The 27,359-nt window shown below is 45.3% G+C and overlaps 2 protein-coding genes across 5 annotated transcripts in view; both read right to left on the minus strand.

Annotated features, from left to right (window-relative positions):
• The window catches only part of LOC105996399 (polyamine-modulated factor 1-like), a 19,260-nt gene extending 14,707 nt beyond the window's left edge, over window positions 1–4,553 (minus strand). The window contains exon 1 of the mRNA XM_013030480.1: window positions 4,399–4,553. Coding sequence (XP_012885934.1) covers window positions 4,399–4,547 — 149 coding nt within the window. The 5' untranslated portion in view covers window positions 4,548–4,553. The remainder of the gene's footprint in view (window positions 1–4,398) is intronic.
• Window positions 4,554–5,481: 928 nt separating this feature from the next.
• Slc25a44 (solute carrier family 25, member 44) lies at window positions 5,482–25,498 on the minus strand. 4 transcript variants are annotated; one of them, XM_013030687.1, is made up of 5 exons: window positions 25,364–25,498; window positions 21,294–21,359; window positions 19,635–20,272; window positions 9,717–9,844; window positions 5,482–7,685 (listed from the first exon to the last, which is right to left on the minus strand). In XM_013030687.1, the coding sequence occupies exons 3-5, from the start codon at window positions 20,257–20,259 to the stop codon at window positions 7,494–7,496; spliced, it is 945 nt and encodes a 314-aa protein (XP_012886141.1). In that variant the 5' UTR covers window positions 20,260–20,272; window positions 21,294–21,359; window positions 25,364–25,498; the 3' UTR covers window positions 5,482–7,493. The 4 variants fall into 4 exon arrangements, with proteins under 4 accessions (XP_012886141.1, XP_012886144.1, XP_012886142.1 ...); XM_013030690.1 differs by lacking the exon at window positions 21,294–21,359 and having other exon boundaries at window positions 9,717–9,839; window positions 19,810–20,272; XM_013030688.1 differs by lacking the exon at window positions 21,294–21,359 and having other exon boundaries at window positions 9,717–9,793.
• Window positions 25,499–27,359: the final 1,861 nt, after the last annotated feature.

The following is a 27,359-nucleotide window of genomic DNA, read 5'->3' on the forward strand; positions in this document are numbered from 1 at the left end:
CTGAGGGACAGCGCCCAGGCCCAGAGTTCAGGCCCCATGACCAGACCCTGGAAAAAAAAAAAATTTAACTGACAGGCTGGGAAGGTGGCTCAGTGGTAGAGCACTTGCCTTGCATGCCTGAGGCCCTGAGTTCGATTCCTCAGCACCTCATAAGCAAAAAATAAAAAGCCGGAAGTGGCTCAAGTGGTAGAGCACTAGCTTTGAGCTGAAGAGCTGAGGGACAGTGCCCAGGCCCAGAGTTCAGGCCCAAGACCGGACCTCCCCCTCCCCCAAAAAATAATTTAACTGAGGCAGGGTGCCAGTGGTTTACATCTGTAATCCTAGCTACTGAGGAGGCTAAGATCTGAGGATCAAGGTTCAAAGCCAGCCGGGGAAGGAAAGTCCTTGAGACTGTTATCTCCAATTAACCACCAGAAAACTGGAAGTGGTGCTGTGGCTCAAGTGCTGGAAAGCTCACCTTGAGCTGAAGACCTGAGGGACAGCAACCAGGCCCAGAGTTCAAGCCCCACGACTGACTGACCAAACCAACAAAATTTAACTGAAATACTTTTAAGTACACATCAACATTTGGTCATTTGTCAATATCCTGGTTTATATATGCCCATAAACTGTCCAGGACACCATGGAAACAAAAGATGCTCACAAGTAAATTCATGCTTAGACATGTAGAGTGCTAACGGAACCTCAGTTTGCCTTCTTTACTGAAGGTCAGTAACTGATGCCTAAATCAACATCTGTTCCACAAATTGTCCACCAGAGGGCACAAGCAGCTAGCACATCCTTCCTGATAAGGAAAAGGGGCTGAGAAGGTTGGATACAAACTTACTTTACAAAAATCAGTGATTTTTCTAAATGACCAGTCACTAACTTAAAACATAAAGACAAATTTCACAATAGCAGCTAAAGCTATGAAGAATTGGTAGTGACCTAATAATGTATAGGAGCCGGGAGCCAGTGGCTGTGTCTGTAATCCTACCTCCTTAGGAGGCAGGCTGAGATCTGAGAAGCAAGGTTCAAAATCTGCCTGGGCAGGAAAATCCATGAGACATTTATCCCCAATTTACCACTAGAAAACCAGAAGTGGCGCTGTGGTTCAAGTGGTAGAGTGCTCGCCTTGAGCTGAAGGGCTGAGGGACAGTGCCCAGGCCCAGAGTTCAGGCCCCACTACCAACAAAAACAAACAAACAAAAAAGCTGAACACCAATTTGACTAGATCTTGGATTCTAGGTTCAAAGCCTCTGAGGAAGGCTTTCTTTTTTTGGGTCGTGGTACTTGAACTCGGCCTGGGTACTGTCCCTTACAAAGACTACCTCTTTAAGATGACTGAAAAATATAAAGACAACCTACGTGGAGAGATCCTATCACTTCTGCGTTGGGTGATGTCACTATAGAAGACACCATTGATCTATATACTGTCCTAGCCTAAATCACAGCTAATTTTTTTTTTTTTGGTCAGTTGTGGGTTTGAGCTCTGGGCTTGGATGCTGTCCCTCAGCTCTTCAGGCTAGCACTCTACCACTTGAGCCACAGCACCACTTCCAGCTTTTTCTGCTTATGTGGTGCTGAGGAATTGAACCCAGGACCTCATACACGCAAGGCAAGCACTCTACAACTAAGCCACCTTCCCAGCCCCTACAGCTGAATGTTTTAAGGAAACGAAAAATAAAAAGGTTTATGAGGAAAAGTGAAGACCCTGAAATAACTGGCCCAATTTTAAAAAGAAGACAAAAAGGAAGATTCACAATAAACAAACGTAGATTTCCTACAAGCCTAGTTTTAGGAAGCCATATGCAGAGGCAGAGAGACCCAAAGGCAGCAGCCAAGGCCCTTGTCCTATGGAAAGAGGTGACACCAAGCAAGGAATAAGCATTTAGTTGATGGTCTAGCTGAACAAAACTAGAAAAATTAAGACTGGCGTTAGACTACTACCTTAAACCTTAATCCAAAGATTTAAAATAAACGGTAAAATGGGAACACTATTAGTGAAACCCTAATGGGAAAGAAGGAAGAAAAGGAAGGGAAGGAAGAAGGAAGGGGAAGAAGGGAAAAAGCAAGCCAACTAGAAGATTAAGGAGGAAATTTTATAGTGTTTTTCAACCTTTTTTCCTCCTTTTGGAGATACTGGGGTTTGACTTAAGAGGCTCATGCTTGCTAAGCTGGTGTTCTACCACTTGAACCACACTTCAAACCCTGCTTTTTGCTGATTATTTGGAGATGGAGCCTGGATTTTTCTCCCTAGACTGGCTTTGAATCAAGATACTTCAGGTCTCAGATTCCTGAGTAGCCAGTGGTTCTCAGCTGATTTTTTTTTTTTTTTGGGTCTGGTCATGGGGCCCGAACTCTGGGCCTGGGCACTGACCCTCAGCTCTTCAGCTCAAGGCTAGCACTCTACCACTTGAGCCATAGCGCCACTTTGGGCTTTTTTCTTTTTGCTTATGTAGTGCTGAGGAATCGAACCCAGGGCCTCAGGCATGCAAGGCAAGCACTCTACCACTGAGCCACCTCCCCAGCCCCATTTTTTTTCCCCAGGGCTGAGGACCGAACCCAGGGCCTTGTGCACGCCGGGCGGGCGCCCTTCTGCTGGGCTAAACCCCCAGTGATTTTTATTAATAGCACTAGAATGTCTAGAACTCCATGAAGGCAAGAACTTTTTCATGGGTGTACAACTAGCAATTAGAAGACAGCCTGGGACAGTCAATGGTCAATAAATCTATGTATCATCAATAAATGGAGGACATATAGATTTTTTTTGTTTGTTTGGTCATGAGGCTTGAACTCTGGTCTTGGGGCACTATCCCTCAGCTCTTCAGCTCAAGGCGAGCGCTCTACCGCTTGAGCCACATCACCACTTCTGGTTTTCTAGTGGTTTATTGGAGATAAGAGTCTCATGACTTTCCTGCCTGGGCTGGCTTTGAACCGTGATCCTTAGATCTCAGCCTCCTGAGTAGCTAGGATTACAGGTGTGAGCCACTAGACCCGGCACATATAGTTTTTTAAGAGGAGAGGAAGGCAAGAATATGGAAAAATAAACAAAGAAGGACAAAACTTGGACATGTAATGTTATGTCATAACTGGTCCAGAAAAATAATTACCATTTAGGCCATAGTGACTCATATCTGTAATCTTAGCTATTCAGAAGGCTGAGATCTGAGGACCGAAGTTCAAAGACAGCCCAGTCAGGTAAGTCTGTGAGACCCTTATCTCCAATTAACCACCAAAAAACCAGAGTGGAGCTGTGGCTCAAATGGTGGAACATCAGCCTTGAGTAAAAAAGCTGAGACAATGCCTAGGCCCTAAGTTCAAGTCCCAGTATATCATTCATAAAGAATATGTTAAACTGGGCGCCGGTGACTCACGCCTGTAATCCTAGCTACTCAGGAGGCTGAGATCCGAGGATCGTGGTTTAAAGCCAGCCCCGCAGGGAACTCCGTGAAACTCTATCTCCAATAAACCACCAGAAAACCGGAAGTGGCACTGTAGCTCAAGTGGTGGAGAGCTAGCCTTGAGCTGAAGAGCGCAGAGACAGCGCTCAGGCCCAGAGTTCAAGCCCCACGACCGACAAACCAACCAACCAACCAAACAAACAAAAAGAATATGTTAAGAGTGGCAAAATGTTTTTTAGGATAACACATTTAGTATTCAGAATCTTCCAATGCTGGTATTATTCCCATCATAGCTAATATAGTTTTCTATGGATGAGTACTGTGCTGGGTGCCTTACTATATATTTAGTTCAGTTAATTCTCAAAATGGCCATATAGGAAAAGTACTATTGCTGCCATTTGGCTAAAGAATAACTGAGGAGATGGTTTTATTTCTTTATTTTTATTATTATATACTTTTTTGCTGGGCCTGGGACCTCGGTGCTGTCCTGAATTTCTTTGGCTCAAAGATAGTGCTCCATTTCCCGCCAACTTTTGTGTTTATTGGAAACAAAGAACCCTACGGGCTTTTGGCCTGAGCTGGCTTCGAACCGCGATCTCAGCCTCCTGGAGAGCGAGGATTACAGGCGTGAGCCACCAGCGCCCGGCAGAAAGAGACAGTTTTAAATCCGGATGGTATCAGTGGTGATACCAGTGTCTCATAACAAAACAAAAGTAGAATTAAAAGCTCTAATTGCCCCCCCCCAAAAAAATTCTCTCGAATTGCAGTGGCTGTATTTCCACGGCTAGAAGTTACGGTGAAAGCGAGGCTTCCGGGCGGAAGGAGTAACTGGCTGCCCAGGGCCTGCAGGGGCCGGTAAACCGCTGCCAGCTTCAGGTAGGTTCGGGATCGCCGAGGCTGCCGGGAACCGGGCGGCGGCCCGCCCCGCCCCCACGGGCCCGCCCCAGTGCCGCGCTTGGATTTCGGTGGGAACAAAGCGTCTCTTCTTTCTCACCCTCGTTGTCCCCTACCTTACCTCCCGGTGGCGACCAGCTTTTGGAGAAAGGTATCCACCATGGTATCGAGGAGTTTTACCCTCGAAATGGGTGTGCCGGATTCTGGAGGTGATTCCTCAGACTTTTCTTCCACTCCCGTTGTCGGATCGGCGTTGCTCGCTTCAGCCATGTTGAAGTCGAACCGCCAAATCGAACTGAGCTGCCTGTTCCGCCCACCTGATCCCTTGATTGGCTGATCCTAAATTTCGCGCTTGTGATTGGGGCCAGTAGAACGTCTGTCTGTGCCGGAAGGAGGCAGGCAGTGCCGCTGGGTCCAGGGAAGATGAGAGGTACCGCGTTAGCCGCTTGGAAAAATGTGCACAAACTGAAGCTCAGGGTCTCCATAAAAACTTTTAATTACACTTCAGACTTAATACAGTGCAACAGTGAATATTCGGTAATATTCACATTTATCACTTGACCAAATGTTGAGTTTGATTTCCATTCCCCTGTCCCTCAATACTCTAGTCACATTTCCTGTATGGCCCAGTCGCCTGATGGGATGTATTCACCAATACTTTCAGCTGCGTTGGTCTCCAGTTTTGAGAAAACATAAGTGGCCCATCGTCCCATTCTCACCAAGAACTGTTTGAAACCAATTCCCTGTCCCTAAACAAGACAAAGTAGGGAATTTAGTTTGTATTCACATCATACAAACTGGAGATGGGAGAAGAGAGGAAGAGGGCAAGAGAGAATAAAAATTGAAATCCTCTAAAAGAAAATGAAGGATAGGATCTAGGAGGGAGAGATATATAAGGGCATGACTAACTCCTGCTCAAACTCTACCCAACATGTCACAGTAGGGAAAGATTTAAGGTATAAGTCTCTAGAGAGAGTAGGCATGGAGCTGGGAAAACCAATTTTCAATGTTCTTGCTACAGGTTGGCCCTAGTAATAAAGCACTTACCTAACAAGCGTAAGATGCAAGGTTCAAACCCTAATATAGCCACATATGCAAAAAAAAAAAAAAGTCTCTAGCCAGGTGCTGGTAGCTCATGCCTATGGTTCACAGCTGTAATCCTACTCAGGAGGCTTAGATCTAGAATCAAGGTTCAAGGCCAGCTAGGGCACAGATGTTCACTAGACTCCATCTCCAAATCAGTAGAAAGTAGGGCTGGATGTGTGGTTCAAATGTTATGAGTGCCAGCCTATCAAGCACAAAGTCCTTAGTTCAAATTCCAGTGGAGCAATAAAATCTTATTAACAGAAACTTGAGAGAGGAGCCCTTGCTTCCATTGTATTGGTGGTTCTTATAGTAAAGAGGTAGATGAGGGACAGGGAAAATTCAGAATGATTAGTGGATTCAATCTTCTGGGGCCACAATTGGAGGACTCTCTTGACAAAGTGTAGGAAGAACATGGAAAATTAAAAAAAAAGATACTTAAAGAATCCTTACATGTAGAGAAATATACTCTCCAGATTCTGATCTGGCCAGGATGGAAAAATATGGAGCAGCCTATTATATCATGGCCTCATGGCCTGGTAGCTAGCTAGCACCTTTCAAATTGGCACCATGACTTTTCCTATAGGGTAGGATCATTTAAAAGGTTTAATGTAGGAAGTCGTGCTGTGGCTCAAGTGGTAGGGCACTAGCCTTCAGCTGAAGAGCTGAGGGATAGCACCCAGGTCCAGAGTTCAGGCCCCACAACTGAAAAAAAAAAAAAAGCATAAAAGTTTTAATGTATCACCCAGGCTACATCTAGTAGAAAGGTGGGGTTTGACTTCCCCCTTTTCATTGCATTAGCTGCAGCTCTACAGCACAGGCTTGATGGAGTCTGAGGTGGGGAAGAACCAAACAGAGAAGGAGCACTATCTCTTAATTCCAAAGGAGAGTGCTTCAACAGGTAATCTCGGCAGTATCAGGCTGGTAAATGCAGCGGTCCTGGATTGGGTGACTTCCCAAACTGTTCTTTATTGTCTTGCGAGCATAAGGTACCATGACTGAGACGACTCTTCACATCCAGAGAGAAGAAAAACAAACATTTGGTATCTCAGAGATTCACATTGTAAGACAAAAATCTGTTGCTGTTGAGTCTGAGTGACTGGGGTATGTATGTTTGTCATGGCTGCCTAGGGCTGGGAACCTCTACTGCCCTCTCCTGGTCCTGGCTCAGCTGGCTTGAGGAGAGATTGGTAGGGAACATACAACTCCTTGTCACTTTCCAAACCAAATACTCTCAACCTCACTTTTCAGGGTGGTGTGCAAAGTCCAGCGTACCTCATACAGCTTGATCTTAGAACTGCGCCTTCCATGGTAGCCATTTAGGACTAGGAAAGACAATAGTTCATATTGCCTGAAGGTTTCCAGGACTGGTGGAGCACTGAAGGGATGCTGAATATATAAAGAACTGGGATTGAGGAAGAAGCTACACACATTTTCCCACTTATCTGGAAGGGGTGGGCTCTGACAGCAGGGTTGGTGTTTAGGAGGATTAAGACAGTAGCCTGGTTCACAGATGAAATGCACACATAAAACAAAGTATTAACATTTCTTCCTATCCTAGTTATTCCTCCAAAGAAAGGAAGAGGGCTCTGCAGAGCCAGGAACATTGCTGCTCCTATCCCCTGCACAAAAGTGCCAGGCAACTTGCCCCCAAGAAGCAAGGGAAAGTGGTACTAGTAGTCCAGAGGGCAGCTCAGTTCCAAATTAAAATAAGCAAGTATACCTGATGAAGCAGAGCTTAGTGGGGGCTGACTAGGAAGAGTCAGTGGTGGGAAACAAACTCTCTATGTACAGCTCTTCCTGGAGCCGCAGGGAGAGATGGAAAAGGAAACCAGATGGGCCTGCAGGGTAGGGGTAAGGATGGGGTGGGGTCTTCAGGCCACAATTGAGTACAGGGGTGAGTGAAGAAGCGCAGCTCAGCAGGATAAACAAAAATAGTGAGGGCAAGTGAGCCAGGCATGGTTCCTTTCTAGCAAGAGCAGTCCAACAGCTCTGCCCTGTTCCAGACAGGCCACCTATCCCAGGGCAGGGCTGGGCATGTGGTGGGAGCATTAAAGAGATGGCACTATCTTTCCTGCTCTGTCCTGGCCCAGATTAGTGTGGGAAACAGCAGGCTTCTCTGCCCACCACTGGCTACCAGTGTCTTGAGTCCACCAACTCGGGTCGGAGGCTGAGTTTCTTGAGGCTCTCGTAGCCCACAACAATGACGATGGTGGAGGGGGTGGCTGAGATGATTCGTGCTGAAAGACCTTTCATGAGGCCCCAAGGCCCCTCTTCGGCCATCAGCTGTCTGAAGGTCAAGATGATAGAGCTTTTGCCTTCAACCTGGAAGAGTCAACACAGTGAAGGGCCAGTTTTCAGTTATAACATTTCTGCTTAGTGTCTGCTACTTTAGGCTCAAGTGGGGGAGAAATAGACTTGGGAGTCAGAAGGGCTAGACCTACTTCAAAGAGATGCACAGTGACTCAGTAAACTCTCTCTGGTGCCAGACCAGCTAGGTTTGAAGTCTTCTGCCCAGCTTGCTAACAGCATAACCCTAGGTAATTTACTTTTTTCCACCTCAGTTTCATCAAATAAAAAACAGTGCTAATAGTACCTAAGCTATGCCATGAGATTGTTCTGAGCAAAGAAAATAATACTTAGAAATGCCCACAACAGCACCTGGCAGACAGTAGATGTTTTTAACTGCTAGCGGCTAATATTGTTAGACATATTACAAGCTGTAAGTCTCAGGACTTTGGTGTTTCTCTCTGATCTCAGGAAGGTCAGATTCAATCCCCTCTAAAGTCTTCTGCAGTTCTATCAGACTGTGATTTTTTTTTTTTTTGACCAATCCTGGGGACTTGAACTCAGGGCCTAGGCCCTGTCCCTGAGTTTCTTTTTCTCAAGGCTAACTAGAGCCACAGTGCCACTTCAGCCTTTTCTGTTTATGTGGTACTGAGATATCAAACCCAGGATTTCATGCATGCTAGGTACACTCGACCACTGAGCCACATTCCCAGCCCCAGACTATGTTATTTATTTATTTATTGGTCATGGGGCCTGAACTCTGGGTCTAGGCGCTGTCCCTGAGCACTTCAGCTCAAGGGTAGCGCTCTACCACTTGAGCCACAGTGCCACTTCCTGCTTTTTCTGCTTATGTGGTGCTGAAGAATCAAACCCAAGGCTTCATGCATGCAGGGCAAGCACTTTACCACTGAGCCACCTTTCCAGCCCTATGTTAAAGGTTTTTTTTTTTTTTGTCTTCTCCCTTCTTTTCATCATAATGCAATGACCCCACCCTCCCGGACATCATTCTTTTTCTTTTTTGCTAGTCCTGGGTCTTGAACTCTGGGCATGGGCACTGTCCCAGGTAAGTGCAAGGGAAGCGCTCTACCACTTGAGCCACAGTGCCACTTCTGGTTTTCTGGTGGTTAACTGGAGACAAGAGACTCACAGACTTTCCTGCACAGGTTGGCTTTAAACCGATCTCCTCAGCTCTCAGCCTGAATAGCTAGGATTAGAGGTGTGAGCCACCTGCACTGGGTCCAGACATCTTTCTTGATCTATTTTTTCTAAGTTACCCAAGTCAGACATTAAAATCTCTCTTGCTCTCCACCTAAACCTTTATACCCTTTGTCTACTATACACAATTGCAAAGATTCTATGGACTGACGGACTATAATTTCAAGCCAGCGCCACCAAGAGTTTTATCAACCCATCTGTTGAGTATACCCAGTACCACCTGTAAAACCTATCAAGAACACTCATCTCTGTAGAAAGCCCACAGCCTGGTGGAAAAACCAGAGACTAATGAACTTACTTACAATTAATACTTCTAATACACTGGATACTGTGATGAAAGTGAACTATACAACTCATGAGTAGAGAGGGATTGAGGGAATAAGGGAAGGGAAGACACTGTATGAAAGGAATATACTCATTACCTGACTCATGTAATTATAATGCTTCTGTACATCACCTTTATAATAATAATAAACAATTAAACAACTAAAAAAACAAAAGTAGGCAGCAGTAGCGATACTTGTACCTGAAAAAAAAAGTACTTCTAATAATTAAAAACCTGCAAAGTGAGGAAAGGGTGGTTTCTAGCCTATGTTAATAGACTATAGAACAGGATTTCAGCTAAAGGCGGGAGGAAACTAGTATGAATTCTTAGAGCCTGGGCATACAATAGGTATAGGCATGCAAGGTAGCAGACAGAGTAAGAGAAGCAATCTAAGGAGATTCTAAGTGCTCAGCCAGTTTCTATGAATGGTAAACACAGGAAGGATTTGGATGACTAGGCTGGGCCAAAGAGCACAGAATATGGGCCTAAAGATCATGAAATCTAGTGGAGGAGGAGGCCAGTATTACCTGCACACGAGTTCGGATGACATCCATGGGATTGGTGATGATGGAGGCAGTGGCTGCAGCCATGGGCCCTGAGACGGCTTGAAAGACAATGTGAGGGCACTCCTTAGGACACAGGTACGAGAGCTGCTCTGGAATCCAGGGAAAGATAATGCCTCAAGACATGAGGAATCACCCATCTGCCCTCACTATGCCGGTTGCTTCTACCCATCAGCCTTTGCAACATGACAAGCCCTTGGTCCTTCACTACCTTGGAACTTTACACCTTTCTCTTCTCTGCTTCCACCTGCATCCAACAAAAATTCACATTATACATCTCAGGCCCTTTTTAGAAGTCATCTTGATGATTTCTTGGTTACTTAAACAAGACAAGATTCCTCTGGAGAAAGGAATTCCAAATCATTTTTGTTTGCAAACTTCTTTGATCTAATAGATAGAAAATCATTCCTGTTGGGAGCTGGTAGCTCATGTGTGTAATACCAGCTACTAAGGCGGTTGAGCTCTTGAGGACTGAGGCTTAAAACCAGCCAACACAGTAAAGTCCATGAGACTCTTATCTCCAGTTAACCACCAGAAAACTGAAAGTGGAGCTGTGGCTCAAAGTAAAAGCTCAGGCCCAGAGTTCCAGCCCCACAACTGACAAAAAAACAAACAAACAAACAAAAAGCTCAGGGACAGTAGCCAGGCCCTCAGTTCAAGCCCCATGATTGACAGGAAAAGAGAGGGAGAAAGAGAGAGAGAGAGAAAGAGAGAGAGGGAGGGAGGGAGGGAGGGAGGGGGAAAGAGGGGGGGAGGGAGGGAGAGAGGGGGAAGGAGGGAGAGAGAGAGAGAGAGAGAGAGAGCAAAGCTGTATAATTCTGGTAAGACCATTAAAACCATGATACTGATGGTCTCTGTGGAAGAGAACTGGGTGACTATAATGGATAAAGATCCTTTATCTACTTTTGCCTATCTTGTGAATTTATATATATATATATTTTTAATTAATTTATTTATTTGGGTCTGGTCATAGGGCCTGAACTCTGGGCCTGGGCGCTGTCCCTCAGGTCTTCAGCTCAAGGCTAGCACTCTACCACTTGAGCCACAGCAACACTTTCGGCTTATGGGGTGCTAAGGAATCGAGCCCAGGGCCTCATGCATGCAAGGCAAGCGCTCTACCACTGAGCCACCTTCCCAGCCCTTATTTATTTATTTGTGGGTCCTGGGACTTGAACTCTGGGCCTGGGTGCTGTCCCTGAGCATTTCAGCTCAAACAAGCTCTCTACCACTTGAGCCACAGTGCCACTTCCGGGTTTTCTGAGTGGTTTATTGGAGATCAGAATCTCTTGGACTTTCTTTCCCAGGGCTGGCTTGGAACCTTAATCCTCAGATCTCAGCTTCCTGAGTGACTAGGATTACAGGCCTGAGCCACTGGTACCTGGCTATCTTGTGAATTTTGGACTACATGAATGGCTGCTTTTGTGTGCTGGCTTGAAGTCAAGTTCTCCAGCTCTCACTTGACTTTTTTGTTGTTGTTGTTTTGGGTTTTTTTGTTGGTCCTAGGGCTTGAACTCTGGGCCTGGGTGCTGTCACTGAGCTCTTTAGCTCAAGGCAAGTGCGTTACCACTTGAGCCACAGCTCCACTTCTGGTTTTCTGGTGGTTAGTTGGAGATAAGTCTCATGGACTTACCTTGTCTGGGCTGGCTTTGAACTGTGATCCTCAGATCTCAGCCTCCTGAGCAGCTAGGATTACAGACATGAGCCACTGGCACCCAGCTTTCACTTGATGTTTTTGATCATGGCTAATTTTTTTTTTTTGGTCAGTCATAGGACTTGAACTCAGAGCATGAATGTTGTCTCTGAGCTTTTGTTCAAGGCTAGTGCTGTACCACTTTGAGCCATAGCTCCACTTCCAGTTTTCTGGTGGGTAATTGGAGAAGAGTCTCACGGGGGCTGGGAAGGTGGCTCAGTGGTAGAGTGCTTACCTTGCATGCATGAGCCCCTGGGTTTGATTCCTCAGCACCACATAAGCAGAAAAAGCTAGAAGTGGTGCTGTGGCTCAAGTGGTAGAGTGCTAGCCTTGAGCTGAAGAGCTGAGGGACAGCGCCTAGGCCTAGAGTTCAGGCCCCATGACTGGCAAAAAAAAAGCCTCACAGACTTTCCTGGCCCGATTGACTCTGAACCAAGACCATCAGATCTTAGCTAGGATTGGAGGTATGAGCCACCAATGCCCTAATGACTAATGTTTTATTATTTGAGCCACACTTCTATTTCTGATATTTTGGTGGCTAATTGGAAATAAAAGTCTTGAGAGGGGCTGAGAAGATGGCTCAGTGGAGGAGTGCTTGCCTTGCATGCATGAGGCCCTGGTTCAATTCCTTAGCACCACATAAGCAGAAAAAGCTGGCAGTGGCACTGTGGCTCAAGAGATAGAGCGCTAGCCTTGAGCTGAAGAGCTCAGGGACAGCGCCTAGGCCCAAAAGTTCAGGCCCCACGACCGACCAAAAAAAAAAAAAAAAGTCTTGAGATTGTCAAGTACCAGTGGCTCATGTCTATAAGAGATGAAGATCTCAGTTAGAAGCCAGCCTGGACAAGAATCATCTCCAATTAACAAGCAAAAAGCCAAAAGCAGAAGTGTGGGTCAAGTAGTAGAGCACCAGCCTTGAGTGATCACAGCCAACTGAGTAGTTAGGATTATAGGCATGAGCTACCAGGGCCTGGCAATATGTGAATGTTGTTATAAAAAAAATAACTCGTTTTAAGGTTGAAAGTCTTGGTGATGAAGCAATAGAAAAGGATCATTCTGCACATACACATCTGAAATACCACAGTGAAATCACTGGGTGCTTTACACACTTAAATAAATGACAGGAAAGCAAAACCAGATCTGTTGAGGAGGTGGAGCAGGGTGACTAATGTAGAGGATGAATGAGGATGAATATGTCAGATGTAGTTTATTGCACGTATGAAAATGAAACAATGAGCCAGGCGCCAGTGGCTCACGCCTATAATCCTAGCTAGTCAGGAGGCTGAGACCTGAGGACCATGGTTCAAAGCCAGCCCAGGCAAAGAAAGTCCATGAGAGTCATCTTCAATTAACCACAAGAAAAAAACCTCAAGTGGCACTGTGGCTTAAGTGGTAGAGTGCTTGCCTTGAGCTGCAAAGCTCAGGGACTGTGCCAAGGCCTAGAAGCCCCACAACTGACCAAAAAAAAAAAAAAGAAAGAAAAAAAGAAAAGAAAATGAAACAATGAAACCTGTTGAAATTGTTTTAAGAGGGGAGTGGGGTAAGGGAGAGTAAGAAGGGATAAGATTGATTAGAATACATTGTATACATGTGTGGAAATGTAATAATGAAACTTGCCTTGTATAAATTAATGTATGCTAATAAAAGTAAAATGAAAGTAATCCCACAGTGAGACTACAAGGTAGTCATGGAAGTCCTTTCCAAGGAAGTCAAGTTTAGGCAAAGACCTGAAGGTAGAAGTCTAAGTCCTATAGATCTGTGGAAAGAACTTTCCAAGTACAGGGTCCCATACAAAGATCCTGAGGATACTTGAGCACACCTCAAGTGTTCTAGGGACAGCAAATCCAGTACCTTGGAGCAGAACAATAATGCTAAATGAGATCCAAAAGGTAAGCCATTGAGGGCCTGAGACCATTATAAGGATTTACGCTTGACTTTGAGTAAAATGGGATGTAAAACTGATTCAGGGATTAGAAGAGTGGCCTAAGTGGTAGCCATGCCTGACCAGCAAGGTAGAGGCTTTTCAAACCCCAGTACTGGAAGAAAACAAAGACTCATAATTTCAAAGATTCCCTCTCAGTTTTCTCTATAGCCAGTCACCATTCCTTCAACAGTTTTTTGTCTCATGTGCCTAATTTTGGTGATTGATTGAAGTAAGGGAGTGGGTTGGCAGGGAGAAATCAGGCTACAAAGTTCCAGCTGGCAAAGAAGAATTACTTCAGCTCTAGTAGAGTCACCTCTTCTCCAGTTTCTAACAGCTTTCCTCCTCAGTCAGCGTGTAAACAGAAACAAAGTAAACTAGTAACTGGGCTCCTTGGTATCTTGTTTCTCCTACTAAGAAAACATTTTATAATCATTAGAATGCACATCAGGACTAGCATTGCTGCCTCCTTGGACTGGTGTGCACTTGCCTTATTCACATCCTAATTATACACAGCATCACTTTTCTTTGGCTTACAGAAAAGATGAAAACACAAAGGCAAGGGTAAGTCTTGTCAGGTACGGTAATTCATTATCTGTAATCTTAGCACTTGGGAGGTTTAGGCATGATGACAAGTTTGAGCCCAGCCTGGGCTACATAGCAAGGCACTGTCAAAATGGTAGGAAAAAGAGTCCAAGTCTTTCCTTTATTACTCATTCAACAAATGTTTACTGAGTACCCATTATCTACAAGGCAAAAGATAAACACATGCCAACTTAGCTTAAGTCCCTTCTGACTTTGTAGGAATACTGACTTAGTATTTACTAGATGCTAAGCAGTGTGATAAATACTATTCATAAAACTGAGAAACAAGACAAGCTCATGCCTGTAATCCTAGCTACTCAAGAGGCTGAGATCTGAGGATCATGGTTCAAAGCCAGCCGGGGCAGGAAAGTCCTGAAACTCTAATCTCCAATAAACCACCAGAAAACCAGAAATGGCACTGTGGCTGAAGTGGTAGAGTGCTAGCATTGAGCTGAAGAGCTGAGGGACAGGGCCCAGGCCTAGAGTTCAAGCCCCACAACCAAAAAACAAAACAAAACAAAAAAACAAAACAAAACAAAAAAAAACCTGAGAAACAGTGGGAGCCTGGTGGCTCATGCCTGTAATTCTAGCTATTCAGGATGCTGAGATCTGAAGATCATGGTTTAAAGCCAGCCGGGGCAGAAAAATCTGTGAGACTTACCTCCAACTAATTCCCAGAAAACTGGGAATGGTGCTGTGGCTCAAAGTGGTAGAGTGCTAACCTGGAGGGGGAAAAATAACTCAGGGATGGAACTCCATGTCCTAAGCCTCACTACCAAAAAAAAAATAAAAAGAAAAAAGGCAACAAAACTAAGAAACAAGCAGGGCATGGTGGTACACACCTATAATCCCAGTACTCCAGAGGCGAAGGTAGGAATGATTGATCACCAGGTTTATGGCAAGATGGGGTATATTTTTTAGATCCTGTCTCAAAATCAACAAAAATGATCTGGGGATATAGCTCACTGGAAGAGTGCTTGCCTATCCAAGACACTGTGTTTGAACCCCAGCACTTCAAAAAAAATTTTAATTAATTAAAAAACCAGAAATGCTTCATTAGGCATGCAGTCTAAAAAGCTGGAAGGGGCTGGGAAGGTGGCTGGGTGGTAGAGTGCTTGCCTTGCATGTATGAAGCCCTGGGTTTGATTCCTCAGCACCACATTAACATAACAAGGCCAGAAGTGGCGTTGTGGTTCAAGTGGTAGAGTGCTAGCCATGAGCAAGAGAAGCTCAGGGACAGCACCTAGGTCCTGAGTTCAAGTACCAGGACTGGCAAAAAAAAAAAAGAGGGGGGGATGGGAAGGTGGCTCAGTAGTACAGTGCTTGCTTTGCATGCACGAGGCCCTGGGTTCGATGCCTTAGCACCACATAAGCAGAAAAATCCGAAAGTGGCGCTGTGGCTCAAGTGGTAGAATGCTAGCCTTAGCCTTGAGCTGAACAGCTGAGAGATGGTGCCCAGGCCTAGAGTTCAGGCCCCATGACAGAAAAAAAAAAGAGCTCAGGAACAGCACACAGGCCCTGAGTTGGAGCCCCTGAGTTGGGGGTAAAAATAATTGTAAATTAAGACAAGGTACAAAAATAGAAAGCAGAGAAAACATGCTTTCTAATAGAGCAAAGGAGTTATTTTTGTAAAGGTGATAATGAATAGAAGAAGCTTGAGACATGAAAGGAACCAGACACACAAAGAATAGGAGAGGGGCTGGGAAGGTGGCTCAGTGGTAGAGCGCTTGCCTTGCATGCATGAGGCCCTGGGTTCGATTCCTCAGCACCACATAAGCAAAAAGAAAAAAGCTGGAAGTGGCACTGTGGCTCAAGTGGTAGAGTGCTAGACTTGAGCTGAAGAGCTGAGGGACAGCGCCCAGGCCCAGAGTTCAGGCCCCATGACCGGACCCTCCCCCCCCCAAAAAAAAGAAAAAAAAAAGAGTAGGAGAAAAGATATCCCGGATGAGCTCTACTACTGAACTACATACACAAATTCAGGTTTAAAAAAGTGATACAGCCAGGCACTGGTAGCTCATGTCTGTAATTCTAGTTTATTCAGGAGGCTAAGATCTGAGGATCAGGATCCAAAGCCAGGCCAGGCAGTAAAGTCTGTGAGACTCTCATCTCCAGTTAACCACCAAAAAAGCCAGAAGTGGAGCTATGGCTGAAGTGGTAGAGCACTATCCTTGAGTACAAAAGCTCAAAGACATTGCCCAGGCCCTGCACAAACACAAAAGATCAATCTACTAGGGACATATGAAATACATGGAGAAGAAGAGAACTTAGAATAGCTAGAAAGCTGGTGCAAAGGTCAGGAGGATGGTGATATAAACATGATTTTCAGAAAAGGCAATAGGAATGGAGAAGCAGTTGTAAGAAATATTCTAATCCCTAGGACTAGCTATGGGATAAGGAAGAACAGTTCCTAGAGCTTCAATCTTAGCAATCTGGAGAAAAATAAGGCTACACTGACAGCTGAAAGTAAGTCAGAGGAACCAGCTTGGGATGAATACTTAACTGCATAAAAATCTCAGATGCAAAGCTGGGTGCCGGTGGCTCACACCTGTAATCCTAGCTACTCAGTAGGCTGAGATCTGAGGATCATGGTTCAAAGCCAGTCTGAGCAGGAAAGTTCATGAGCCTCTTATCTCCAATAAACCATTAGAAAACCAGAAGTGGCGCTGTGGCTCAAGTGGTAAAGTGCTCGCCTTGAGCTGAAGAGTGCAGGGACAGTGCCCAAGCCCAGAGTTCAAGCCCCACAACCAACAAGACAAAATAAATAAATAAAATCTCAGATGCAAACCAGGTACTGATGGCTCAAGTCTGTATGTAATTCTTGTTACTTAGAAGACTGAAATCTAGAGGACCATGGTTCAAAGCCTGCCTGGGCAGAAAATTCCTCAAGACTCTATATCCAATTAACCATCAAAATGCCATATTGAAAGTGTGACTCAAGTGGTAGAATGCCAGTGTTAAGCAAACAAGCTGAGAGAAAGTTTAAGGCTCTGAGTTCAAGCTCCAGTAGCAAGGCTGGGAAGGTGGCTAAGTGGTAGAGTGCTTGCCCTGCATGCATGAGACCCTGGGTTCGATTTCTTAGCACCATATAAACAGAAAAGGCCGAAGTAGCACTGTGGCTCAAGTGGTAGAGCTCTAGCCTTGAGCTGAAGGACAGTGCCCAGGCAAAAAAGGAAAAGAAAAGAAAAGAAAAAAAAAAAAGCAAGCTCCAGTACCAACACACACACACCATAGAAATATAGATATAAGCTTGGTATGGCAAGTACATACCTATAATCCCAGCATTGGGGAGGCTGAAGCAAGAAAATCATAATTTGATGCCAGTCTGGGCTACATATCAAATTTCATCAAAAATAGGCTGGGTGCCAGTGGCTCACAACTATTATCCTAGCTATTCAGGTGGCTGACATCTGAGGATCAAGGTTTAAAGCCATCCCATGCAGGAAAGGCCATGAGACTCTTACCTCCAATTAACCACCAGAAAAACAGAAGTGGCACTGTGGCTCAAGTGGTAGCCTTGAGCTGAAGAGATCAGGGAAAGCACCCAGGCCCAGAGTTCAAGGCCCATGACTGACCCCCGCCCCCACCCCCCAAAAAAAAAAGAGTATTATCTTTTGCTGTGTACTAGTAGCTCATGCCTATAATCCTAGCCACTTAGGAAGCTGAGACAGTGTTCCAAGCGAGCAGGGGTACAAATATCCATGAGACTCTTATCTCAAATTAACCACCAAAAAGCCAGAAGTGAAGGTGTGGTTCAAATGCTATCCCTGAGTGAAAGTGAGGGGGACAGCATCCAGACTCTGAGTTCAAACTGAAGGAAGGGAGGGAGGGAGATAGGAAGGAAAGGAAGGAGAGAAGGGGAAAAAAAAGATTGCTTTTGACCTAGTGATCTCATTTTGGAAAATATTAAAGGAGTAGACTATCTAATCAACAAAGCTACATTATAGGAATGAGGATGTTCTAGCTTATTTTTTACCGGTCCTTGGGCCTGAACTGAGGGCCGTGGTGCTGTCCCTCAGCTCTTCAGCTCAAGGTTAGTGCTCTACCACTTGAGCTACAGTGCCACTTCTGGTTTTCTAGTGGTTTATTGGAGATAAGAGTCTCACGGACTTTCCTGCTGGGCTGGCTTTGAACCATGATCCTCAGATATTAGCCTCCTGAGTAGCTAGGATCACAGGTGTGAGCCACCCGTACTCAGCCCACATTTTTTTTTTTTTAAACTGGTCTTGAGGCTTGAACTCTAAGCCTGGGTGTTATCCCTGAGCCAATTTGTGCTCAAGTCTCACAATCTACCACTTGAGCCACAGTACCACTTCTGCTTTTTCTGAGTAGTTAATTGGAGGTAAGAGTCTTACAGACTTTCCTGCTCAGGCTGGTTTCAAACTACATTCCTCAGATCTTAAGCCTCCTGGATTACAGGTGTGAGCCAATAGCACCCAACTAATTCACAATTTGAGTTTAACAATGCTAATGAAAAATAGCTAACTCAAAAAAGCTCACTAGAAGCTGGGCACCCGTGGCTCACGCCTGTAATCCTAGCTACTCAGGAGGCTGAGATCTGAGGATCATGGTTCAAAGCCAGCCTGGGCAGGAAAGTCCATGAAACTCTTACCTCCAATTAACCACTGGAAAACCAGAAGTGGCGCTGTAGCTCAAGTGGTAGAACGCTTGCCTTGAGCTGAAGAGTGCAGGGACAGCACTCAGGCCCAGAGTTCAAGTCCCATAACTGACAACAACAAAAAAAAAAGATCACTGGAAAGGCTGTGAGAGTGTGAGGGAAGAGGTGGCAGTGTCCAAAAAGAAATATATTCTTTAGTGGACTGGGAATGTGGTTCAGTGGTACAGTGCTTGTCTAGCATGAATGAAGCCCTGGGCTCAATTCCTTAGTACCACAGCAGCAGAAAAAGCTGGAAGGGGCTCTATGGCTCAAGTGGTAGAGTGCTAGCCTTGAGCAAAAGCAGCTCAGGGAATAGTGCATAGGCCCTGAGTTCAAACCCCAGGACTGGCAAAAAAGAAAAAAAGAAATATACTCTTTTGCTGACTTACCTAACTGCAACCCAGCTGTAAATTACCTTTATTTTTTATTTTAATTTTTGGTTGGTTGTGGTGCTTTAACTCTGGGCCTGGACGCTGTCCCTCAGCTCTTCAGCTCAAAGCAAGAGCTCTACCACTTAAGCCACAGTGCCACTTCCAGTTTTCTGGTGGTTAATTGGAGATAAGAGTCTCACAGACTTTCCTGCCCAGGCTGGCTTTAAACAGTGATACTCAGAGCTCAGCTTCCTAAGTAGCTAGGATTATAGGTGTAAGCCACCAGCGTCTGGCTATATTACCTTTATAATAACAATAAAAACTTTTTAAACGTTCACTATTATTCATCAATTTTATCTTAAAGCCCTAAATATTCCATTCCTTAGAGTCTCCCTTACTTTCTTATTCTCTACCAATATCCTGCTAAAGCACATTGATTCCAGTGCATATATAGTATACCCTTTTCCTGTATTTACCTACTCACTGTTCTGATCCTCCTCACTATATAATAAGCTTCTCAAAGGCAAGAACCATGTCTTATTCTCCTTTGAATTCAATGTTTACTGAGTGGTCCATTCCCCCATTAAATCTCACTTCCATTCCAACATGCCCAGAGCACCAGTATTTCAGCAACCTCAGTACTGCTGCTGATGCTCCTGCTTACCTGCATAGAAGTGATAAAAGGGCCACCAGACGGCACTGTTTGGGATATAGGTAAGCAGTGATGCCACATAGCCTCGGTAGAAGCCTCGAAGCCCATCAGCCCGCAGGATCTGCCTGATGATGTCTTTAGTTTGGCCAAAAGCAATAACCCCTTGTCCCTTTGGGTTCCCACGCACCTGGAAGCGGCCTAGTTTTTCACCCTTGCGCTGCATCATCAGGTGCTGGGAGACTACATCAATGGGCACGGTGATGCTCTGGGCCACCAAGGAAGCTGAGCCACCAGCCACGAGTGATTTGACTGTGTTGCTCTGGCTATAGTCAGACACAAATTTTCGAGTGAGCTCATAGGTAGTAACATAACATTGGCCGGAGATAAGTGTGAAGGTATTGACCAGGAACCCCCGATATAGGCCTGTCACGCCATCTGCACGAAGGATCTTGATGAAGGCATCAAAGGTCCCATGGTAGAGGCTCTTGCCCTTCTGAACCTGCAGCCGGGTGCGAATGAGGGTGAATGGGTACACACTAACACGGATCATCATTGTCATTGCCACACCAAACACATAGAACTTCTTCTTGTCCAGATGTTCCCACTCAATGATTTGGATGTTGCGCTTGTCCTCCATTGTGCCTGAAGACCTGGGATTTGAGCAGAGTGGAGGGATGTGAGGAAGAAGGTAAGAACTTTGTATCTTTGTGTCCTGACTAGGCCTGAAGATCCCTTCTGAGTTAGCCTGGCTCTGTCCATCACAGATCAAGAACCCTTCTGCCCTATTCTGTGTCTTTGCCTAGTCCTTTATAATTCAGATCCACTCCTCCAGAAATCATTCCTCACCACAGTAACTTTGGTGACTCCATTCATCTGAGTTCCCAACCCTAGCTTACAGGATCCTGAACTCTGTCTCTGCTTGGGCCATGGTGTCACTGTCCCAGAAGGGATCACTCTCCTTATCTGGCTTATCAAGGCAGAGCTCCAGGATACTATAAGCAAATCAACTGCCTAGAAGGATGTACCACCATAAGTGGGCTGAAAGGGAGGGCTGTAGTTCTGATGCTCTTAGGTTCCAGAGGGGGCACAACTTTTGGGCTTTTGTCTTCAGCAGGGCCCGTTTACTATTATTTACTACCCGAGGCATTTTATTTTACGTATGGTTTCTAATGCTACTCCGAGCTCCCAACCCACACTCATTGCACTGTACATTCTCTCCAATCTGCATTCGAGACGTGGGGAGGAGTACAAGGCACTCCTCCAATTGCCACCGCCACCCCCACCATCCTCCAGTGAAAGCAGTGGTAAAGTCAGGAACAGGACAAAGATCAGAGTCCTCTTTGGTTATTAGATAATTCACTGTAGAAAGTGAAAAGATCCACCTGAGAGTTTCCCTGAAGAGTCTGGAGAATTTGCTATAGGGTGGATCACATGTCTGACCCAAGGCTCTCAACTCTAAGCAAACAACTACAAGCTCGGTCCTTGAGAATGAAGGTGAGAAGTGATACAGAAGACACATTCTGCCCTTTGAAACGTCATGGTCTGTTCAAGGATACAAGGGATCTCTCTGGGAAACAGATTTGAAATATACAGGGGGAAAGAAAAAAGGGAAAATCAATGTTAATGTATTACACATGTTATGTTTATCCATTGCCTAGAACTGGCACACACCTTTATTCATAGCTGAGGCAGGAGGATGGCAAGTTCAAGTCAGGCTGAGCTACAACACAGGAGCTCCTAAGTTAAGAAATGTGAAATGGTAAGATATCACGTTAGACATACACTTGGTGGTAATGCTGTGTGCTCCAGTGTAGCCTCCCCTTGTTCTGTGGGATATTGGAAATTTTAACCGACAGGGAAAGAGAGAAGGAAGGCAGGGTTCCCAGGCTTTGAGAAAAACGCCTTAGGGCTTTTAAAGGACATGGCCCCAGCACAGGGACAACTCTACACAAAAGCAATTTCTGTGGCAAATCTTTTAGCATATGTCTGATTATAGTCTATCCCCAACTACTTTCCTCAACCCCAAGTCCCAATTTAAGTTCATAGAGCCTTTGTTACAAGGTAACTGTTCTTGGTTTACTGAGAAAGTCAGTAGGGAATGAAAGTTGGCTTTTTGGACAGGAATCCCTAAGTTGGTCTGTATCAATTTCATTAAAGTATAGACTGCCCAGGAAGTGGTACTGTGGCTCAAGTGGTAGAGCACTCGCCTTGAGCTGAAGAGCTGAGGGACAGCGCCCAGGCCCAGAGTTCAAGCCCCACACCAACAATAACAACAAAAAAAGCCGGAAGTAGAGGTGTGGCTGAAGTGGTAGACTGCCCATAGTACAAACTGAATCCTTAACAGCTGAGTTATGGATGGGGCAGGCACATGGAATTAATTATACATGCAGCCTTGGAGGACAAAGCAATTTGAATGGAGGAGGAATACATGCAAACAATGAAAAGCAGAGAAAAGTGGCTTAGAAATGAGAAAACAGTCAATTGGGTTTGCTAGAATGGAAAATCTAGACTGTGGAAAATGAGCAGGAGGTAGAGTTTACAGGCAAGAGAACTTCTGGAACATGGATATGTCATTGCTGTGGGCAAAAGTGGCTCCCAGCCTCAGCACAAGACACCCAGAAAGACCAGTAGGGCAATCTTCTCTGAACCCTTCAAAAAGAGGTGGTCACTGTCCCTCCTCCCTACAAGGTGTTTAGAATCAGAGTATCAAAGTCATATTTCTAACACTACTGAGAAGTGAGGATATATAGATTTACCTAATTCCCACTGCCTCATGCAATCCTTATAACTTAACCTGAGCATAAACACTTCTGATAAATGAGGCCAGATAGGTTAAATGTTACAGCTCCAAAATCATGCAGCTGGTCAGTGGCAGAGGCCAGATCGAAGCCAAAACGTTTCCACTCAGTCATGCCTTCTGCCCTATGGGAGTTGAAGAGTCCAATACAAATTATTTTGTTGAACTGGAAACCAAGCCATTCCTACCAGTGGAAGGCTTTCATAACTTTCATAATTGCATGTCACCCAGGGGTTAAGCATAGCTGCTAGCCATGCAAATGCCCTTGGACTTCCCTCAGTCTTATTTCAAAGAAAGTAAAGTGTTGCCTATGCTACACCAATGTGCTTGTGGAGTGACTCTGAGTGGCTGGGCTGGCATGTTGTCACCACAGGACAAATTCAGTGAGGCTCAAGCAGGCAGGATTCCAGCTGGGCATGTGTGAACTGCATGCAATTCAGGGCAGAAGGGCATAGCCACATAGGATTCTGTTCTAGGTAGGTCATTGTGTGTATGTACAGGGCCGGGGGGGGAGGTCCATGTGCTAGTCCTACAGCTTGAACTCAGGGCCTGGGCACTGTCCCTGAACTTTTGTGCTCAAGGACAGTGTTATACCAACCAAGCTACAACTTCATTCCTGTCCTTTTTGATGGTTAACTGGAGACTTTCCTGCTGGGACTGGCTCTGAACCACAATCCTCATCAGCTCTCAGCTTCCTGAGTAACTATGATTTACAGACATGAGCTACCAATGCCCAGTTAGGTCATGGTTTTCATGGGTATCTTCTCAGCTTTTCAGGCTGATCCAGCATCTCCTAATGAAAAACTCATTGCTCTCTTTCTGCACCTGTCTCCATCTCTCACATGTGCCAGTCTATATTTAAAATTCCCAAAAGGTAGCAAGGATTTTGTAAAATAGATAACTCCTCTTGTTAGGATACCAGAAGAAACCATTAAGGGTCACATCTCCAAAAATAAGTCACTCGCCTGGGAATGTGGCTTAGTGGTAGAGTGTTTGCCTAGCATACATGAAGCCCTAGGTTCAATTCCAAAGTACCACATAAACAGAAAGAGCTAGAGGTGGCGCTGTAGCTCAAGTCTTAGAGTGCTAACCTTGAGCAAAGACAGGCTCAGGCCATGAGTTCAGCCCCAGGACTGACAAAAATAAAAACACCAAACAAACAAACAAAAACAATAAGCCATTAAGCCGAGTGCTAGTGGCTGTAATCCTAGCTACTCTGAGGATCGTGGTTCAAAGCCAGCCCAGGCAGGAAAGTCCATGAGACTATTATCTCCAATTAACCACCAGAAAACTGGAAGTAGAGCTGTGGTTCAAGTGGTAGAGCACTAGCCTTGAGCTGAAGAGCTCAGGGACAGTACCCAGGCCCAGAGTTCAAGCCCCACAACCAACCAAAAAGAAAAAAAAGCCACTAGTGAGAAGGGTAAAAGGTTGTAGAACCTACCCCTCTGTTCCTCTGAAAGGGGGAGGTTGCTTTCATAAAGTGGGATCTCAACCTGTTTTGTTGCCATATAGCTTCCAAACTTCCTCCTGAAATATTGAAACCAGTTCATCTTGTTTTACCCTCTAGAAAGTCCTCTATCTAGAAAAGTGTGGGCAAACTTCCTTCAGCATTCACTTCTCCCTCTTTCCGGGGCCTTTTTCAGGCTACCATTCACAGCTACAATTCTAGCTTTTCTCCCACTTTTTACTCTACCACTTGAGCCACAGTGCCACTTCCAGTTTTCTGGTGGTTAATTGGAGATGAGAGTCTCACAAATTTTCCTGCCTGGGCTGGCTTTGAAGAGTGATCCTCAGACCTCAGCCTCCTGAGTAGCTAGGATTACAGGCGTGAGCCACCGGCGCCCAGCTTCTCCCACTTTTTATGCTGCTTAGGCACAAATGTTTAAGTGCTTCCTGTGAAGACTGAACAGAGGCCCCAAAAGCATATTATCCTGAATTTTTCAAATGAAATGTCAGAGGTGGAGCCTACTACTGAAAGGAAGGAAGGAAGGAAGGAAGGAAGGAAGGAAGGAAGGAAGGAAGGAAGGAAGAAGGAAGGAAGGAAGAAGGAAGGAAGGAAGGAAGGAAGGAAAATAGAATTTCAGGCTGCACTTTAGACCTTGTTAATAAGAGTTGACAATTTAACAAGATCTCTAGGTGATTTATATGCATATGAAAAAAGCACTGCTTTAACTATAAGGATTATCTGCATTATAACTTTATAACTATTCTAGAACTCCAGGACCATTCTGACTAGATCAGAAGTTGCCTAACTGCATACTCTCTTGTCACTAGAACTGGGCACAATGATGAACATTCTCTCCCCGTGCCCCCCCCCTTCAAACACTCCTACCAAATCAAATCACCTTATCCAACTCCTGAAGAGACATTCAAGGGTCCCTATTTCTCAGATGGAAGAGGGAATAACAGTACCCTCTATTCTATCCTCCTTACCTCATCCGGATCAAGGCTCTGCATCCTAGGAGCTTAATCCATATGAACAGGAATATATATGCATGTTTGCCCAACTGTCCTACTGTGTATATAGTGCCCTAAGCTAGCCCCAGTGATGTCTCCGACCCTTCCTTTAATCTCCCTCCGATATGGTGAGATTCCCACCCAGCTTTCCCTGCTTTTCCACAGGTATCCACGTGATCTCTCACTCATCACAGACACATCACAATCCTCTCCACGTGACACCCTCCTTTATGTAGCTCCAATCTGGCACCCGCGCGGATTCCTCTGGGTCCTCGAAGAAGCCCCTAACTGTGCTTCTGTCATTGTCAGCAAATCTCATGCTCCTCTGCCAGGAAAAGATGTCTTGCCAGACCTGTCCTTCATTTCCAAAATTACAGGCACCGCAACCCCGCAGACGTCCGCTGCCTCCTTGACAAGTCCGAGTGTTGAGAGGCATTACAGGCTTCAAATACCCTTGGCTAATATGACACAGCTATAGTTTCCTTACCTTCTCAGACCCAGGAGGTTCCACTGAGTCTGAGGAGAACTCCAAGCCGAAACTTCTAGGCCGCAGCTCCTGGTACACCCTCCATTCCAGGCGACAGCCGGCTTCGGGTCGCATCTTCCTCCATCTCGCCAGAGATGCCAGTGCTGCCGGAACCGGAAAATAGGACGCTGTCATTCCCGCCCCTCAAGGGGTGAGAATTGGCTTGGAGTAATTCAACCAATGGTGTTCTGAGTCGTTCAGCCTTCCCCGATATTGAAGCGATGATAGGCGGAACGCATGGCCATCTTGGATTAGGGCAGTAGCCACGCCTTCTGAAGCCTCACTCTCTAAGGAGCATGCGTGAGCTTCTGGGCTGTTTCTAATTTGTGGACAAGGATTTAACCGAGTACTTTTTGAAGTAATGTGAAACTCCGGTTTTTAATAGGTGACCTTGTGTTTGAATATTTGTGCTAAGAGCCAATCTTTATTTTTCGTGGTGGTCTTTGAACTCGGGGCACTGTCTTTGACCTTTTTTTTGCTCAGGGATAGCGTCCTACCACTACGACCAAGCTCCACTTCCAGCTTTTTGGTGATTGACCAGAATGAATCTCTTAGATTTTCCTGCCTCAGTTGGCTTTCAGAAAGGATCCTCAGATCTGAGCCGCCTCAGTTACAGGTTTAAGTCACCGGAGCTCAGCCTCAGATCTAATAATTAGGGCTGAATACTCGCCCCTCGCCCCAAGAAAAGAAAGAAAACTTTTAAACTTTGTATTTATATGTGTAAAAACACACAACTAGCCAGGCACTGGGCACAGGACACTCACACCTGTAATCCTAGCAACCCAGGAGGCTGAGATTTGAGGATCACAGTTCAAAGCCAATTCGGGCTGAAAAGTCCCCATGAGACTTTTATCTTGGATTAACCACCAAATAACCAGAAGTGGAGCTGTGACTCAAAGTGATAGAGCACTAGCCAGAAGGAGGAAAGAGATAGCACCCATGTCCTGAGTTCAAGCCACATAATGGGGAAAAAAATTCATAAAGACAAACAGAGGTTAAAGAACAAGAGTGAAGACTGAAGTTTAACAGCTTTAGAATAAGACATTCTGGAAGTGGAGAAAAAAAGATATCAAAGATTCTCATCCAGCTCTGAAACAGGTCATACCTATATAAAGATTTCAAATTCTTACTCTATATTTCCAGTCTCTTCTCCTCATATTCCCCTTGCATTAACCTTGCACTTAAAATTACCATTCCTGAAACCAGGCCTTACTATGTGCCCTAGGCTGACCTCTAATTCACAAATCTATCTCAGCCACATAAGTGCAGAATTAGAGGTATGAGTCACCATGCAAATACAAGTATGTAACTTATTATGGTTTTAAATTTTTATTGAAATATACTAATTCTACGTATTAATGATGTGCAATGTAATGTGATACTGAAGACAAAAGTTTAAAGAAAATTAAACCTATCACATAATTATCATCCTGAAGAAATATAAACCACATTGCATCCAAAGGAACATCGTACACACTGCAAGAAAGGCATCTTTTCTGTCAAAGTAGTAGTTCCTGCTTTCTGATAATTTTTTTTTTTTTCAAGAAGCAACGGTAAAGTAACCGGAATGTGAAGTGAGCAGAAAGGGAGTAAATCATTGGGATGGGGAGTGTGTGTGTGTAGCATGAAGAGAAGGAGGCAGGCAGGCTGGCGGGTAGTGTGTCGGTGTGTGGGGCAGAGAGGAGAGGGTGTTTGTGTGCGTGGCGCGTGTTGTGTGTTGTGTGTTGTGTTTGTGGTGAAGGAGGTGGGAGAGGAGGGTAGTTCGCGGGAAAAGAAAGGGTTGGAAAGGAGAAGCGTGAGGTAAGGTGCGAAAAGGTGTAGCCCAGGCTGGTCTCGAACTCGTGATCCTCCTGCCTCATCCTCCTCGTTGATTACCGGCGTGCGCCACCACGGCCGGCGACAGCCGCCGCCGACAAACGCCTCCTTGAGCCTGCTGACGCGCACTCCGCCCGCCCAG

The sequence above is a fragment of the Dipodomys ordii genome, unplaced genomic scaffold (genome assembly GCF_000151885.1).
Source record: "Dipodomys ordii isolate 6190 unplaced genomic scaffold, Dord_2.0 Scaffold131, whole genome shotgun sequence".
Lineage (NCBI taxonomy): Eukaryota > Metazoa > Chordata > Mammalia > Rodentia > Heteromyidae > Dipodomys > Dipodomys ordii.

Coding starts and splice junctions, on each gene's coding strand:
- Slc25a44 (XM_013030686.1), bottom strand. CDS start 20,259: ATGGAGGACAAGCGCAACATCCAAATCATTGAGTGGGAACATCTGGAC. Junction 9,845..19,634: donor CTTTTATCACTTCTATGCAG/GTAAGCAGGAGC, acceptor CCTGGATTCCAG/AGCAGCTCTCGTACCTGTGT. Junction 7,686..9,716: donor TCATCCGAACTCGTGTGCAG/GTAATACTGGCC, acceptor TGACTCTTCCAG/GTTGAAGGCAAAAGCTCTAT.